Source organism: Lepisosteus platostomus, chromosome 7 (genome assembly GCF_059453375.1).
Source record: "Lepisosteus platostomus isolate fLepPlt1 chromosome 7, fLepPlt1.hap1, whole genome shotgun sequence".
Lineage (NCBI taxonomy): Eukaryota > Metazoa > Chordata > Actinopteri > Semionotiformes > Lepisosteidae > Lepisosteus > Lepisosteus platostomus.
Genome location: NC_142617.1, coordinates 17,022,593 through 17,038,895, shown reverse-complemented (window position 1 = coordinate 17,038,895; position 16,303 = coordinate 17,022,593). Strand labels below are relative to the sequence as shown.

The 16,303-nt window shown below is 36.9% G+C and overlaps 2 protein-coding genes across 3 annotated transcripts in view; both read right to left on the bottom strand.

The window, feature by feature from the left end:
- Positions 1-1,552, bottom strand: part of rb1 (retinoblastoma 1) — a 92,418-nt gene extending 90,866 nt beyond the window's left edge. For both annotated transcript variants that reach the window (XM_088639551.1, XM_088639552.1), the window contains exon 1: positions 1,245-1,552. In XM_088639551.1, the coding sequence (XP_088495677.1) occupies positions 1,245-1,369 (125 nt within the window). In that variant the 5' untranslated portion in view covers positions 1,370-1,552. The remainder of the gene's footprint in view (positions 1-1,244) is intronic.
- Positions 1,553-2,756: 1,204 nt separating this feature from the next.
- nek3 (NIMA related kinase 3) lies at positions 2,757-15,382 on the bottom strand. The gene is made up of 14 exons (XM_088639547.1): positions 15,196-15,382; positions 13,985-14,116; positions 13,716-13,809; positions 12,253-12,350; positions 12,066-12,149; positions 11,472-11,539; positions 10,815-10,901; positions 9,336-9,390; positions 8,857-9,057; positions 6,773-6,878; positions 6,293-6,457; positions 5,276-5,404; positions 4,235-4,352; positions 2,757-3,258 (listed from the first exon to the last, which is right to left on the bottom strand). Exons 2-14 carry the CDS (start codon positions 14,099-14,101, stop codon positions 3,198-3,200), a joined length of 1,383 nt encoding a protein of 460 aa, XP_088495673.1. The 5' UTR covers positions 14,102-14,116; positions 15,196-15,382; the 3' UTR covers positions 2,757-3,197.
- Between the last annotated feature and the right edge of the window lie 921 nt (positions 15,383-16,303).

The window sequence follows — 16,303 nt, the reverse complement described above, 5'->3', positions numbered from 1 at the left end:
AAGTGTTAAAGTGCCCGAGATTTTTTAATATCTTCACACTGTATGAATTAGACTAAAGTGATAGTTTATTCATGAAGTCCAGAGAAACTTTGACATTGATGCTAATGTCCTACAAGTACATTCCCTATAAACTGATGAAGACCACACATTTAGTTAATAGAGACTATTATATATATAGAATATAGAACAGAGCAAAAAGAAACATGTAAACATGCAAAGCCAGAATAAGCTTCCTAAACTGCTAATGCAGTGCAATCACAATGATCCTGATAGCAATATCGTAGTGGGTTGTATTTTCACATCTGACTGGCATCAAGACCATTGCTTTAGTATCGAATTAAGACAGTCCTCAATAGGCACTGACAAAGTCAACCTACTGGACTTTTTTTTTTAGAATCAACAATAAAACATTAATCAGAGAATACAAACGGTCAGTAGATTTAAAATTGAGAACAGGAGGAACCTAACACAAAGGGGTGTGGGTGACAGCTTTTTAACAATATTGTAGTATTTAAATCTATAAATAGATTTCTAGAATAAGTAATTGAAGCCTCTCTGATCTTTAAGAAACTTCAGTGGGTCACAAGGAAGCTCCATTCTCACTAAAAGTGATCTAACTTACAAATCTTAAAAGAGGCATATCTTAACATTGAAAGGACTATGAAGCGCTGGGTTAAAATATCATTATAAACACTAGAGACTTCATATGGAGGTTTAAATTTGCATTTTGCTGATCTAACGCTCTGCACAAACTAAGTTTACGCTATCGTACTTTAGCTATATTTCAGCCATGATATCCACCTACATACTAAACACAAACTGGGACTGAATATCTTTCTGAACTTTAAACTCCATCTATCATAAGCATATACACGTAAAAAACGTCTGTATGGCCAGAGCAAAGAAGAAAATGTATAATTGATGAGGACTGGATTCTATTTGACAAACAGCAAACAAAAACGGAATCTTTTTCACCGGCTAAAGGGGAAAGAAATCTACGAAATAAAAACATCGCGTAGTATCTGCACCTCTTGCATACGGAAGATGAGTAGTAGAACAGAAAAACCCAAGTGTCAGCCTCATTCATGGGAACTTAAATCTCTGCGCGGCTCAAAGGCAAACATAACGGGTCCTACATTACACACTCTCAAAAGGTTTACACGGAGCATGACAGCTGCTCAAGTAAACCCAGCTCTTCCTCGTGAAACAAGAGAGATTTTCGCTTTCTTGGCATCTGCTGTTACCTTTCAAGAGAGAGCTGGGGGATCCTACCCGGCGTCCCGGGGACACCGACGCGGTTGGTGTGTTTATCCTCCGCAGCCTTAGAAAGCTGAGCGCTCGGAGCTGCGCTGCGTCTCTTTGGAGGCATGTCAATGGCTTTAACAAGATCCGAGTGCAAGTGTGATAGCGGAGAACCACTCCTGGAATCGGCGTCTTTGTCTTTGGATACTTTTTTGTTTGTTGGTGTTAAATCCCCCCCCCTACACGTTTGACAAGAAGTACTTCTGGTTTCAACTGATTCAGAGGGCACTTAAACCGCGGGAAAACTGCGAAATATCCTCCCTCCCTGCTCCGTCACTTCCTGTGACATTTAGCCACTGGGCAGAGAAAGAAACTTGTAACTCATTTTGTAACAGTCGTAAGAATGAAAGAAAAAGTTAAACTTATTTGTTTACATAATACATTGTATTGTTTACATGTAAACATAAACCTAAGTGTAAAAAAAAACTCTGTAGTGCTCCGGACGAGACATGTTATTTTGTTGAAAAAGCCGTGGAATTGATTGAAATCTAGCACGGTCCTCCCCCTTTTAAATTATGGCACATGAGAGTCGTGAAGTACACTTGGAAGTTTTGAAAACAGGTACCCGCAAAATCTTTAACACATGATATTTATTTTTCTGCCGTTGTACTGCACGGTCATATAAATGAAATAATTCTTTCAAAACATATGATATTGTTCTCTGTATCCCAGCAGTAAATATATATATATTTTGTGGATTTAAATATTTGTGTAAATGTTATACTTTGGATCATGTTTATATGTAAACAATATAAATTAATAGAAAACATTAATTTTAATCAGAATTAACCCAGAATAAATCTAATTCTTCAGTGGTTCCTGATATATTTGGAAAACGTTTCTGTTATGTATATTGCACACAGAATGATACTGCAAAGCATTTTAAATTATTTTAAATTCCTTATATAAAACTATATACCAGTTAAAGTGTAATGAAAACTATTAAAAGACTACATCAACCCCCATTTTTTCACATTTGTAGGTTTGGTTATTCTTGTTATTTGACCTGTTCTGTTTCTTACATTTCATAATATTTGTAACCTGTTATGCTAGACAGATGCTGGTGCTTGGTTTTCATTGTTTAAATTCTTTCAATAAATATTCATTTCTTGCTACTTTGAAGAAAACACTGGGCCTCAGGACAGTTATGAAAGGGGTCTTCTGATAGTAAGATTGAGATTGTGACCTGTAACCTGGGTGCTTGAATTTTCACAGTCTCTCACCTGGTATAAACGTTTTTTACAAAGAGGAAGAAAAGACACATCTCACAAATCTGACAAGGCACCACACAAATCACAGAACAACACATAGTGTAATCTGTCTCTCATAAACAAGCATATCTTTGATAATGCAAAAAATAAAAGCAAAAGAGAAGAGATGAGCAATTCCAAAACAAAATCTCAATGACAACTGGAGGAAGAACATCATTTGCAAATAATTACATAGAGACCAACAACATTTTCATTATTTATTGAAAATCAATTCAAAAACTGATGTGGTAGCAAAGTTTGAAATAAAATACAAACCTAAAGCTGGATTTTGAAAAGATAAATGAAACCCACTTTGGCACATTGTTGTAATAAATCTTATTTAAAAATAATCAAATTTTGCCAGTTTATATCATATTGCAGTTGCTGGCAGTTCAGGGAAAACAGGGGGGAAAATTAGGCTCATACACAGTGATATCCAATTCTGTTGGTTTGTTCATTCAAAATAATAACACCGGTATTACTTATTAACAATGAAAATATTATTTAAATACATTTGTATTATCTGTTTCTTTAATTATATCATTAACAAGCAGGTTAATCTGATGTTAACACCTTGGTATTTTGAAAAATAGTTAATATTTTATTCAATGTAGGAGGGTTTGCAATGGCTGTATCACATTTGTTTTACTTGGAAATCTTCTCTAGTTCTGTCACCCAGTCAGAGAATGATTCCTCTTCAAAATCCCTGAAAATGACAAGAGCTTCTGTAAGTCGGTTATATGTTAAAACTTTACATACAAAAAAACAAATTTACAGAAAAAGTTATTTGTAGCCTTGTCAACTAATGCAGGGCCTTAAAAGTAATATTAACAATATCTGTCATGACCTACAGCCAATAAAAGAAACAGGATGGACATAATGTCACTTGCTAGTATTTTTTCCTGTGTTGTAATATACATGTAGAGTATGAAGGAGGAAAGCAAATAATAGCTTTAGCATGAAGAAAGCTAAAGCAGAATGGATGAAAAATAGACTTTATCCAGGCATTTTTAATATCATGAAAACTGTCCAAATGATCTATAATTGACACATCTGCCCAAAATTAAAACAGAATACCCTAGGGATATTTCACAGTGAAACAATCATCTGAGCCCCAACTTAAGTTCACAGAGACCTCAAAGGATACCCTTTCCACAGGATGGTAAAAAAACTATATCAAAGGATATTGAAGCAGGAACGATGCGTAAGACACCCTGGACATTTTCTACAAAATTCAACCTGCAAGTATGAAGCAAAACATTTGGACTTGGACTTTGGAGTTATAGAGGAAATGATCTTCTTTCAGATTTTTTCATCATTCTTAAGACCATGTACACAAATCCTCAAGTGCAAACCTAACTCTTTTGCACTATGAGAACATAAGCAGCACAAGGAAGTACTGTGTCAGTTGCCAGCACTATGGTGTTTTAGTCAAGAAAGCAGAAAGCAGGAGTGTACTAAAAATGGGGATTTCCTGTGGATTAATAGAATAACCTATTACCACATAGCACAAGTTCAAGACTGAGGTTTAAGAACCTCAACAAGCTTATTCATCAAGGTTCTCAGTTGCCATACCATGTTAAGGCAGTTTCTTATCACTTCCAATCTCCCATCCAAGTACTAGCCAGCCAATGGAGGGAGTGTGTGCCGTTATGAGTGACAGGGACTGTACAGAGACTCACGTGTCCTCATCATCAGAGCGTGGCTCCAGTCGGTAGGAATCCACACTATCTTCTATGTCCCCGTCTGTGTCATCACAACCTCCCCGTGTCAGGGGCCCTACCAGAGGGTTAAATTTGGCTGGGGTACAAAAAAATAAGAAAGAAAAAACCACCTTGTTGATTTATAAGAACAAAAGAAACGTTACACATGAGGAGAGAGAGGTCAATCAGCACACCCAACATATTTACTTTCTAGCAGCTCATTAAATTACCATTTCCGTGGTCCTTACCGAAAACCCAACTGGATTTTAAAAGCAAAAGATGTCACTGTGGGCCGAGACAAGTGTAGAGACACAACTGACAGTTCCAGATTGGGTAGGAGTAAAATGTTATGCATAAAATGTAAATATAGAAAAATGTTAAAAATTGGGGAATTAATGGAGTAAACACAAAGTATTCTTTCTGCTAGCAAGGAAGCCCCAACAATAACCAAGAATAGCACTATGCCTGTTTTCTTTCCTCTATTTCAGAAAGCAGAATTTGTAAGAATAGCAAGAAGACCAGTGACTAGGTATCCGAACGACAATGAGGGATTCAAGAATCTGTGACTGACCCTAGTAATAGATTTGTTGTGATTTACTTGTTTATTTTATTTATTAGAATTAAATACAATATTTTATAAGCCTAAATCTCAATTACGTATTGTGTTGCACTTCTACCAAAATATCTTATAGGTTTATATTATGTTTTTAAACAGTCCCAACCACAAAACATGTTCAACACAACAAAATCTGACCCTGTATTTGTAAGTATTTTTTTCTTTTACAATACAACTGGTTTATCTTCTGGTATATTTTCTTTGGTGGGGGTCACTGTGTCTGAGTACTGGAGTCCAAAATGTTTACATCACACATCTTTAATTATTAAGTACAAATCAAACAGAAAGCTCAGTGAGTCTGCACTCCTCTTCTGGGACTGAAATCAACACACCTTCCTCTGCACCTCTCCGTGCCCACCTTACTCGCCTGCTGCAAGCCCATTCTGCACATCCCTCTGTCTCACCTGGCCTGCACACAGTGTACGTCTTGAATGCCTCACTGAGATGAGCCTTCTCCAGCAGACTGAGCAGTCGCTCTGGTGGTTTCTTCAACCACTGCATTCGAGGGCGGGAACGGGGATACTCAAGACCTCCTGAGATTCAGACACACACCACAGTCATGACACTGTAGACAAAGAGAGTGCTGAACATTACCATTACAGATTCTTACCATTCTGAGGAAAAGAGAAGTTAAACGACCAACAGTTCTCCTGTTAACACACTGCTCACTCATACAACATATTCTGTCCATGATTTCTCAAATATCTTTCTCCTCCTTTCTGAAGAAATGTATTGTTTACAATCTCATTCAACACACTGCCCAAGTGCACAATGTGTCAGCACTGCAGAAACGCCCCAGGCTTCAAATCCTGGTCCTTTTTTTTTTACACTTCAAGGGTACTCACATACAGAGAATAAATATGGATTTATTTGCAAAAACATAATTCAGAAGTCAACAAGATAAAATAGTAACAATGTTACAAATTATTTTTAGATTGGAAGAGATGCCAAACTGTGCTTAAAGATCCCAGAGAGCAAACAGTCCCAATCTGAAAGGTACTGGAGCTGACCTCCAGTCCCAAGCTTCCACTCAGTACACAACAGTGTCCACATGCCACAGTGTATAAGTGACCCCTGTCCTCATAAAGGAACATCAAGACTTCTTCCAATGACTTATATGCACCAAATGGTGAAATTCCAGATCTCTGCTTCCCAAAACACATTGCATAGAGGCAATTGGACAGAGGTTGAATGGTAAAATGGTTAAATCTATAAATCATTCAGGATAGTGCTTCACAATGTGGACAAAACACAAAAGCAAAATTTAATATGCAAACAAATAATAAGGAACCTGAAATGCAAGAACAATATTTGAGTTTGATGGGAGAAGAAATAGCTGTTCTTTTCTGGCTGCCACTGAAATTCACTTGTTGAGTCTAACTGTTGGAGTCCTGTTTCAGGATGGGAATGGTTGGTGGTACCTGTGTTCGTCGTTAACATGTCTGTGGGCTCCATGGTAGACGAAGTTACAAGATCTGCATTCCCCAGGACTTCTAACAACGTATTGCAGGGGCCTTCATCCCATTTCTTGCGAGACGGCTCTGCTGAAGACCCTGGAGCTGATACATCAGGCCCAGCTGTTGTTTCTGAATAAAGACAGATGTTATAGTTTTCAATAATAATACAAAAGATAACATGAAATGTTCTAGCACAACCAGTAAATGTGCCCATTTAGAGTGCAGACTGAGCTCTCTAGTCGAGACACTGCCAGAGGTACTGTTAGGTATTCGTAAACCATTTATATATAGTACTAGTAGAAATGCAGTACTGTATATCTATGACGGAGTTGTCAAAACAGCAACCCCAGCTGAATCATTTTCCTATCAGTGAATTTTGTAGACCAAATGTTTTTGAGGAGTTTTCACAATAGAACACTATTTTAAAAAACAGGTTTCTCTAACCTCCCACTGTAGAAGTAGTTCCTTCAAGGCTTTTCTCTCCCAGAAACTTGGCCACCTGTTCCCCTTCCTCTTTTTTCCATTTGCCAGTCTGCTCTTCCAGCTGTACCTGATAGTACACAAATGCCAGTTAGTCACGACAGCCCTACTCTCCAAGAAGACAGCACCCTTCAGTGTTACTAATGTAATACATCCGTCCATTTTTCTAACTGCTTCTTCCAATTCAGGGTGCAAAAGAGCCATAACCTATCCCAGCAAGCTACAGACACAAAGTACACCCTGGACGGGACAACAGTCAATCGCAAGGCAGAAAGACACAGATACAAACATGCATACGCTCACACCAGGGCCACTTTTCTCAATCTTGCAATCAACACCTTGTCTGATGAACTTAAAGTTACACTATCCATGGACGTTTGCAGAAGTTGTACTGTATTTCGTCTGACATTAGGCAAATGTGTCAGTGAAGCCTATCCCAACAGAGAGTCCTCAGTTGAAAGGCATGTCTTTTGCTGTAGCTTGTGAGTCAAGGGCAGTGCACACGGCTCTCACTGAGACAATGTAAACAAGAGCTGACATGACATTGAGCATGATCTCTCCTGTAGCTGTAGTTATCCAAAACATCATCCTTCAATGTTGTAGACTAGATCACAAAATTAAAAAAAATGAGTAAAAAGGGAACTTATATGATAGCTAATACTTTTTCCACTGGTGAGAAACAGAACTTTTTACCTGTAGGAATGGTTGCACAAAACATTTCAAGACATAAATAGAATCATTCCTTCCTTTTAAATAGTGCTTTCTTTCCAGTGAATCCCAAAGTATTTTACATATAAGAGAGGACCTACTTCTTCCAACACTGAAGTGCACCACCCACTTGAGTGATGCACTAGAACCATTATGATCCACTACCCCCACTATACAGCAGATCAGGTAGAGAAGTGACAAACTGCATAGCAAGAGACAGAGTGAACCAAAACCAATAGGGTTTGTTTCACTATAGCTTGGTCCAAAAGGCTAACATGTTCTCACAACCAGGTGAAGATATCTTTACCACATTTCTTTACAACAGCTGAGAAATACCATCTGAACTTCTTGTCTCAGCTTGTTTTCATTTAATTAATAAAGAGTGTATCTAATCCTTTTATCTGATACATCTTTGTGATCTTTGTTCTAACCTGTCACTATCCGATGTGGTCTCTCTAACTTGCAGCTCACAAGTAAGCAAATGTTTCCACATTTTGTCTGTCAGCAGCATCCCATTGCTGACACTGGAGAATAGTTTTTGTATTTCCTTTAGTTAGATTTCACCAGTTTTATTTATTTTCATAATGGTTTAGCTGAAAAAGACTTAAACATAATACCTGAATTGGATGAAGTGATTAGAAAATGGATGGAAAACACACTGAGTTTCTCAACACAATGACACATTTATCCTAACCATTCTGGGTAATGTATTATCATGTTGTTTTCATGATTTTTTAAAAATCCATTCCATGCTCCACAGTTTCAACAGTGTTGCCAAGAACAGCTTCTCACAAAAATGTTAGTTAATAGCTCTGTAGGATAACACAATCAATTAACAACTAAACTCATGAGGAAAACACAACATTCAGAAGCAGTTTAAACCTGAGATGTTCATCAGCAAATATCAGATACCGTAGCAGAAATTATTTCTAATGCCACTGAAGAAAATAAAAGGCTATCAAATTTGTCAGCATCAGGCTTGTTTTAAGTTCCTCATGTAAAACAAAACTGAAAAGCAGCACAAAGAGAAACAGAAGAATTTTAAATCTTCCTATCTGAGATGACAGGTGTTACCATGGTTACCATTACTACTGTATGCAGTGTAGTTGCTTTGATCACTCTGCACTATAGTGCTGGTTATGAAATACAATTTGTGGAAATGCAGTATTAGGCATACGTAATGAATTCTGGGATTTCTTTTTGTTCTATATTATACTCAGACTCTTTTCAAATCTGCCTTGTGTGCTGTCATCAGTCCTTCTGAGCAATAAGGGGGACACCTGTACTTGGAGGCACGTGCTGTGTCTATCTAATCATGTGCTAAGCATGTGCTGTTGTACCTGAGGGGGCATGTGTTTCCGGAGCAGCCTGGAGACTCGGTGTCTGGTCAAGATGGTGTTCAGGGATGGCCGGTCTCTGGGATCAGTTTTGAACATGTGTTTGATGAGATAATGCAGATCATAAGAGAGTGCAGAAGGTAAGGGAGGGTAGGAGCCCCTGCACACCTTCAGGATAAGACTCTTCCAGCTGCGGGCCTGAAACTGAAGTCAGAAAGAAGACACGTGTTGCTATGCTTTGCCATGTTTCTTCTCAAGCTTTACCTATGTATTCAACTTTCCTGTAGTTGTAGATAAGCAGAAATGGGTTACTGTGATACATATGACTTCTTAAGATCTTTTTCAGCAATCTTTCTCTGTAGCCTCGGAGAAGATTCTCATTGAACCAGATTCCACAGGTACCACAGGTAATACATTTCTACAACTGATATCTACAATTTTCTAAAGCACTTTTCCGTGGACAGAAATATTTCAGCCCTTACCGGGTGTTGCAGGGTGCAGAGCTCATAAAGGACACAGCCAAGGGACCACACATCACTGTAATTGCATCACAATGAGATGGCAATGAGATTGACTGGTTAACGTCTGTTCCATGATTAGATAGACAGATAAGACTTTATTGATCCCGAAGGGAAATTGAGGTGTTACAGCAGCCCAGCCCAAGACAAGCAAAAATGACATCAGAATAGATGAAAAATTAAAATAAGTACAGCAATACAAAATAAATATATTTAGGTGTGTGAAAAATATGCTCAAAGCAATAAAACATGTGCAAAATGCGCATAGGTATATACAGATTGAGTGTCCAAAAAGTACAATAGTGCAACATGCTGTCCATAGACGTGCAGATGAAGGGCTAACGGTCCTAGCCTAGGGCAGTGGTATACACGCTGACAGCTGCCGGGAGGAAGGATTAATAACTCTAGGTGATTCCCAGGTCAGATATTTCCATAAAAATGTAAAGTTTATAAGCTATAGTGATACAGTGGCGCAGTCGTTACCAGTGCTACCTCTAAGTGCTGGGACCGTGGGTTCAATTCCAGACCTGGGGTGCTATCTGTGTGGATTTTGTATGTTAACCCTGGTTTGCATGGGAGATTTTGGGGTAAATGACTTTTGTTTATTAACATCGTTGTATAATTTTACCGGTCTTGCCATAAAAAAATAAAATCCCTATTGTGTAATATTTCTAAATGCCATGAAGCCAAACTGGAAGTGTTGCTTTCCTTATTTGAAGAAAAAATCAATAATTGTGATGGTGGTGCTCTGCAGCACTGGGCCCTGAGAAATACAGGGGATTCTGAATTTCATTCCAAACAATGTCAGGTTATTTCAATCGATTAGTAAATTGGTAAATTATTCAAGGGTAGATCTTTAGCTTCTGATTGATGAAATGGAGGATTCCATAGTAACAAAAGTACTGTGTGTAACAGAAAATTAATGCAGTGAGTACTTAAATATTGCTCAAGGAAATACTGCATTATGTTTTCATTATTACATTATAAAAGATTAGGAATTAGAATTAACATCTTTCTGAATGTATATCTATGGACAACAAAGTGGTAGTAATTAAAAGAAATTGTCAATGCTACAGCTTCCTACATGAATAGTTTTAAGATTTTACTGAGATACATTAAATCCTGAAAGGTCCATTCTCTTGGACACAAATCTCATCTCTTGGATGGCCATAATAAGAATGATAAAACCAATTTTTTTCTAAAACCTAGGCCAACATATGAAAATGAGTGTAAGTGCATTCAGCACTCAAGACAGAATATGTGTTTATAAAAAGGGTAGTGGTATGGTTCTTTCAAGAACTACTTTAAAGGGATCTTGAACAATAAGCGCCAGTCAGCTATGAGCAAGATAAGCCAAATTAACTACACTAGTTTGTCATCATTCTTAAATTCTTAAAATGTAAGTATGCTTACAGTATTTCTAGTCTTTTTTTTCATTTCTACCTTTTATTATTGTAAGGCTTGCTGTCCCAGATCTCTGGAGAAACGTAATAAGGAGTTCCTACGTAGGTGTAAGCGTAGGCCTTTGAGCTACAACAGAGGAAACAAGAATGGTGTTAATTATGAATCTTTAATCCTACATACTACAAAATAACCTTTGTAGATTTAAGATAGATATGGATCAACAAGAGAGAATTTACCACCTACATATTTAAGATTATAAAGATATGAATATTTGCTGTGTTATACTTGGTATCCAGCTTAAAAATCTGATCCATCAGACTTATACTGAAGATGTTCCCCTGTAGCTGTTTTGTAGTTGTTTCATAAGAAGACCAATATATTTCAGGCTTTTCCAATCAACAGTAGTCTCTATTATGAACCTGATAATTAACCATATGTCCATAACTTCAAAACAACACCAATCAGGATCTATGACCGTCAGTGTTAAATGTATTAAATAGGTTTCACTGCTTATATTTCTTGTTTTATTGCCCCTACAACTTAAGTTTACACTCTTGAAAAACACTTAAGAAATTTGAAAGATGAGCCTGATTTCATCCTACTGATTTTTATCAATACAGAAGAGGTATTGAAAAATAATTAATTCTGCAGAAAGAATGAGCATACAACCCAGTAAAATTCTTGAAATTTTCATACTTATTCAAAATGCAGGCAGACCCAAAGTCTCCAAGCTTTATCACACCTTTGTCTGTGAGGAAAATGTTCTGGACACAGAAGAAGAGCACACATTTAAAGCACAATTAAATAACCGTACTGCATGCAGTGTATCAACAAAAGAGGTATTCATGCTCAGTGAAGCTTCTGTAAAAACATTTTGACAGTCTAACCAAATGGAAAATTCAAGCCAACTCAATTTAGATGGGTTATTCACATCTGCACCCAAAACACTAAAGTAGTTAACAACTGAGGTGTTTATTATCTGCAGTGGCTGTCTTAATTAACTTTAATCAGATTAAAAATGAAGAAATAAATGGGAGCACATATTATTTTTAGGCCACATAATAGGGTGCTTGGGTAGCTAAGCCATCTAAAGGTTTGTCTAAAGAAACATCTGATTTCCTACATGTTTTGTCACTGTGACTTGGTTTAAAATGAGCTGGAAATTAGTTAGAAATGAAAAATTGACAGCACCCTTTTGTTAGACTAATGTTAGCTAATGTATCTATCAATCGACCAATCACTATAAAGGCTTTGTGCTAGCTACAGCTTGTACACAAGGAAGACAACTACCTTGGACTTGAGATCTCTGTGTAGTACTCGTTTGTCATGTATATGCTTAGTACCCAAGCACATTTGGACAAACCATCTTATAATCTGGAAAGAAAAAAAAGCACACCAAATCATTACTGAGTTCTACACAAAGATTGAAATAAACAAGAAATCACGACTGTGAGAAAGACCTAGAGCTATGCCTCACCACATCTTCAGAGAACAGTTTCCCTCTTTGCTGTTTGATCCTCTGAAGCAAGTCTCCCCCAGCACAGAACTCCATAACAATGTGCAGATAGCCATCAGCTGCAGAACACAGAAATACAGATGTGACGTTTTCAGAAGAGCACCAAGACCACGACTAGTATATTTCCTATCGGATCCACTGATACACCACTAGCCTGAGCGAGTTTTCTATTTTACTGAATAATACCGGTAGTCTTTGTTTTGATTCAGTTATTTTCTGCAACTCTAATACAAAATTTTAGAATGTTTTTCTAATTATCATCACTATTAAAATCTGTCTGCCACAATCAGCTACAAAAGCAGATTTAATACTGATTAATTTCACGAAACACTTCAGATGATCCTACATGCTTTGCATCAGAGACTTAAGCAAAAGATTTGTTTTTACATATCAGTAAGTGAGAAATGATATGGTGTGTCACAAGAGCTACAGACCCCGGAGCCTGTGTTAATACTATACCAGGTTCCTGATATTTAGGAGGGTTTACACTTGGAAATGACTGCTAATTAATCTTTTATTAACATACTGATCATAATCTGTTCAATATTGTCAAGACAGGGATAAAGATTATTGATGATTATTACTTAAGTGCTTAATTTAGGCCTAACACTTAAAGTACTCATTCCTGGTTTCCTTTAAATCTTCAAAGATTTAGTGAAGCAAATCTGCCAGCAACTTCTGTCCATGTTAGAACAAGCTCTGAATTACAAACTGCTACAGGTCTCCAACTGCCAGCTCAGAGATTTTCAAAAAAGAGCAATTCAGCAAATACAGAAGATATGGAAGGAACACCTTCTGGAGATTCCTTTGCTTAAAATGAAACGGTAAGAAGGGTTTTTATTTGTTCATATTGCTGGACATACACTTGTGAACTGAAATTTCCAACTTAAGCACAGAATTATCCTGCCGAATCTAATTTTTTAAAACGAAACATCTAATAGTATATTATTTTTTCTTCAAGCAGAACTCTTAACATACTGCTTCACTTGTTGGTTTGGCAACAAAAGTACTTGTAATTGTAATAGGCTGGGTAAATTAGTGAATATAAGTGGCAAAATAATCAGGAATTCAACTTAAGCATCCTTTACAAACAGAGGGTGACTTAGAAAGCCAAAAGCATCTCACCCCCTCCATTGTGAATTCACACTTCATCCCTCTGTGACCCCAGGTGTAAAACCAACAGACTCAGGAAATCTTTCATTCCCACTGCAATTACACTCTTAAACAATGCAAAGTAACTACCTTGTCTCTTTTTTCCTTTCTCCTGTAACACTTCTGTATTCTCTTCCTTTTTGATGATATGTTTTTGTCATTGTGTTGTGTTTGACTGTGCCGTAAAACAAATTTCCCCTAGGGGACAATAACGCTTGAAACAAATTGAATTGAATTGAACGAATGAACGAATGAAAGGACAAACATCTTACCTTCAAATGATTCTCTAAACGCAACAATATTTGGATGCTTCATTTTTGCAAGAAGTGTGGCCTCCTTTCTGGAGTGTCCTTTTCCTGACTCAGTCTAAAATGAACCATGTAAATTGTAACAGTGATCAGCTCCTCGTGAAATGCTTTTAAGACACGTCTGCATGAATTACCTGCTGCATCTGGAATATTTCCACATTTACCCCAGACAAGAGCACAGGCTGATCTGGTGAGATGAACAGAAAGTGCAGATTCACAGAAAACTTGCTTACCTGTGGGAGACGAACTTGTTTCAGGACATATTGCTCACATTGATTCTTGGGCTTTACAAGCAGAGCCTGCCCAAAGGAGCCTTCTCCAACGATCTTTAAGACAACATAGCTCTCCATGTTCACAGTGGATACCTAAAGTGAGACAAACTTTAACAGAGTCTATACAATTGTAATTCTTAATGCAGTGTACAATGCAAAAACAATAATACTAAATATAATATTCTAAACAGTATTAACAGTAACGTTTTCCAGTGTTGGCCAAAGCTGAATAAAGATCTTGTCTTTTATCATTTATGAACTATTTACCATGTATGAACTATTCTAATATCTATAATATCAAGTTAGTAAAAAGATCACATCAATCGTGCACGTTATGTAGAGAAAAGTAGTTCCACTTTATTACACGACATGTTAAAGTACAGTACATCATTTTGAAAATGCAGTTTTAAACAGTAAAATGATTTTGCGGTGTCTATTTATCTTCCCCCCAATGAAGACTGTATCCGTATATTCAACACTAAATAAAGCCATTTAACTTCTTTAGATTTTGGCAAAGATGTTCTGACACAAATCCTATCATAAATTATCTCGTAGTCTTTTTTTGGCATTCCTTATTGGGTTTTCATCGTTTTCTCCAAAGCATACATTAAATTAAGTCATTTGTTGCCTATTCAGAATACTTGAAAGCAACTGATCTACAGTATCTACAGTATTTACAGACACCAGGGCTGAAAAGCCCAAACAACAGCCAATACTGTAATTTCAACCGCAGCAAAACATTTACTAGCCCCATTCATACTACGGCAATGTTTATGGGTTTGATTTAAAAAAATATATATTTAGGTTACTTAATTACAGTTAGCAAACGTTTCAAAACATACATATATTCAATTATTTCAAATGCTTAAAAAACACGTTCGATTTAATCTGAAAGCAACATACGTCGTTTCGACAACAAAAGTATTTTACTGAAGGAGAATAATGGAATATGTATAACTACCCTAGGGACTATAAATGAAACATCTGACATACAGTATACGAAACGAATGAATAAAACGCTGAATAAAAATAATTAACAGTATCGTAGTGGTCATAAAAACAACAACACTGAACCAAGATACGAAAAGAAACAACGATTGTTTAATCAGATACATCTTATCTTGTTTCCTGCTCATATTTGCGTAAAAATAAAACAACAAAAACAACCTTACATTAACTGCAGCTCTGAATCTCGAATACCAGTGCAATGGCTTGAAGTATGAGTTTTCCGGCTAAATGTAATTTGAAAAGCACATTATCATTAAACATTAGAGAAACTTCCTTGAACTGCAGATAACAATGAACACCACAACAAGCTGACAAATGCCTCTGTACTCCACGCCACTTCGCAGCATGACGCACGCAGCCATTCTTATGGTTTACACACCGCAAACACAAGGAAAACGGGCAGTCGGGCACAAAATTGAACGAGGACTTTATGAATCCTGGATCTTTTTTATTTTTATTAAACAAATTCATCATTAGGTTTGCACATCGAAATACACACCTGCTTTGGTTTTAATAGTTCATAAAATGTTCTACAGTACCAGAAACCGTCTTTCCATCAGTAGATGTACATTTATGATGGGAATCTATAAACTACAGTACAGTAGTCTTCAGACCACATTTTATCAACTGAAAACTCTTTGATGGTTTGTATTCAAAAGATTTTGTTAGATGACACATCTGACACAAAGGTTTGAATGAAAAGAATTTCCTTTTAAAATAACTTTAAAAAATGGAACTAGACGGTGCAGTGGGGTGATGTTCCAAATAAGAGACTCTAGACATGTGTACGAGAAAATGACAGAAACCCTCGAATACATCTATAAATTAAGTTGCTAACTGTCCTGAAGAGGACTCCTGATTTATGCAAGGACAGCTGTAACACTTCTATCCTTACAAAATGGTATCGAACTACGTACAAGAGGTCTGATTAAGTGTAGAAATTAAATCAAGAGAAATCGTTTTAAAATTATACATTAGTTCTCACTTGAAATATTGCATTGATTTTTGGTCATCATGGTGCAACATATTGCTTCTCTAGAGGATGTATGAAAGAGAGCGCCATTAACTGGTCTAAAGGAATTCATGATTCTGCTATCGAAATCCTGACAGGTTTAAATTAAGTAAACTCAAGGACTTCAAGATTTTCAGCAAAAGAAATCACCCGGGAGCACTAGAGGAAATATAAAACGGAACGTACAGAATATTTTGGCAGTGCAGAACCAAAAGCTCTGGATGTGCAGTTGAAGTCTCTGTGGGATACGAAAAGGATAG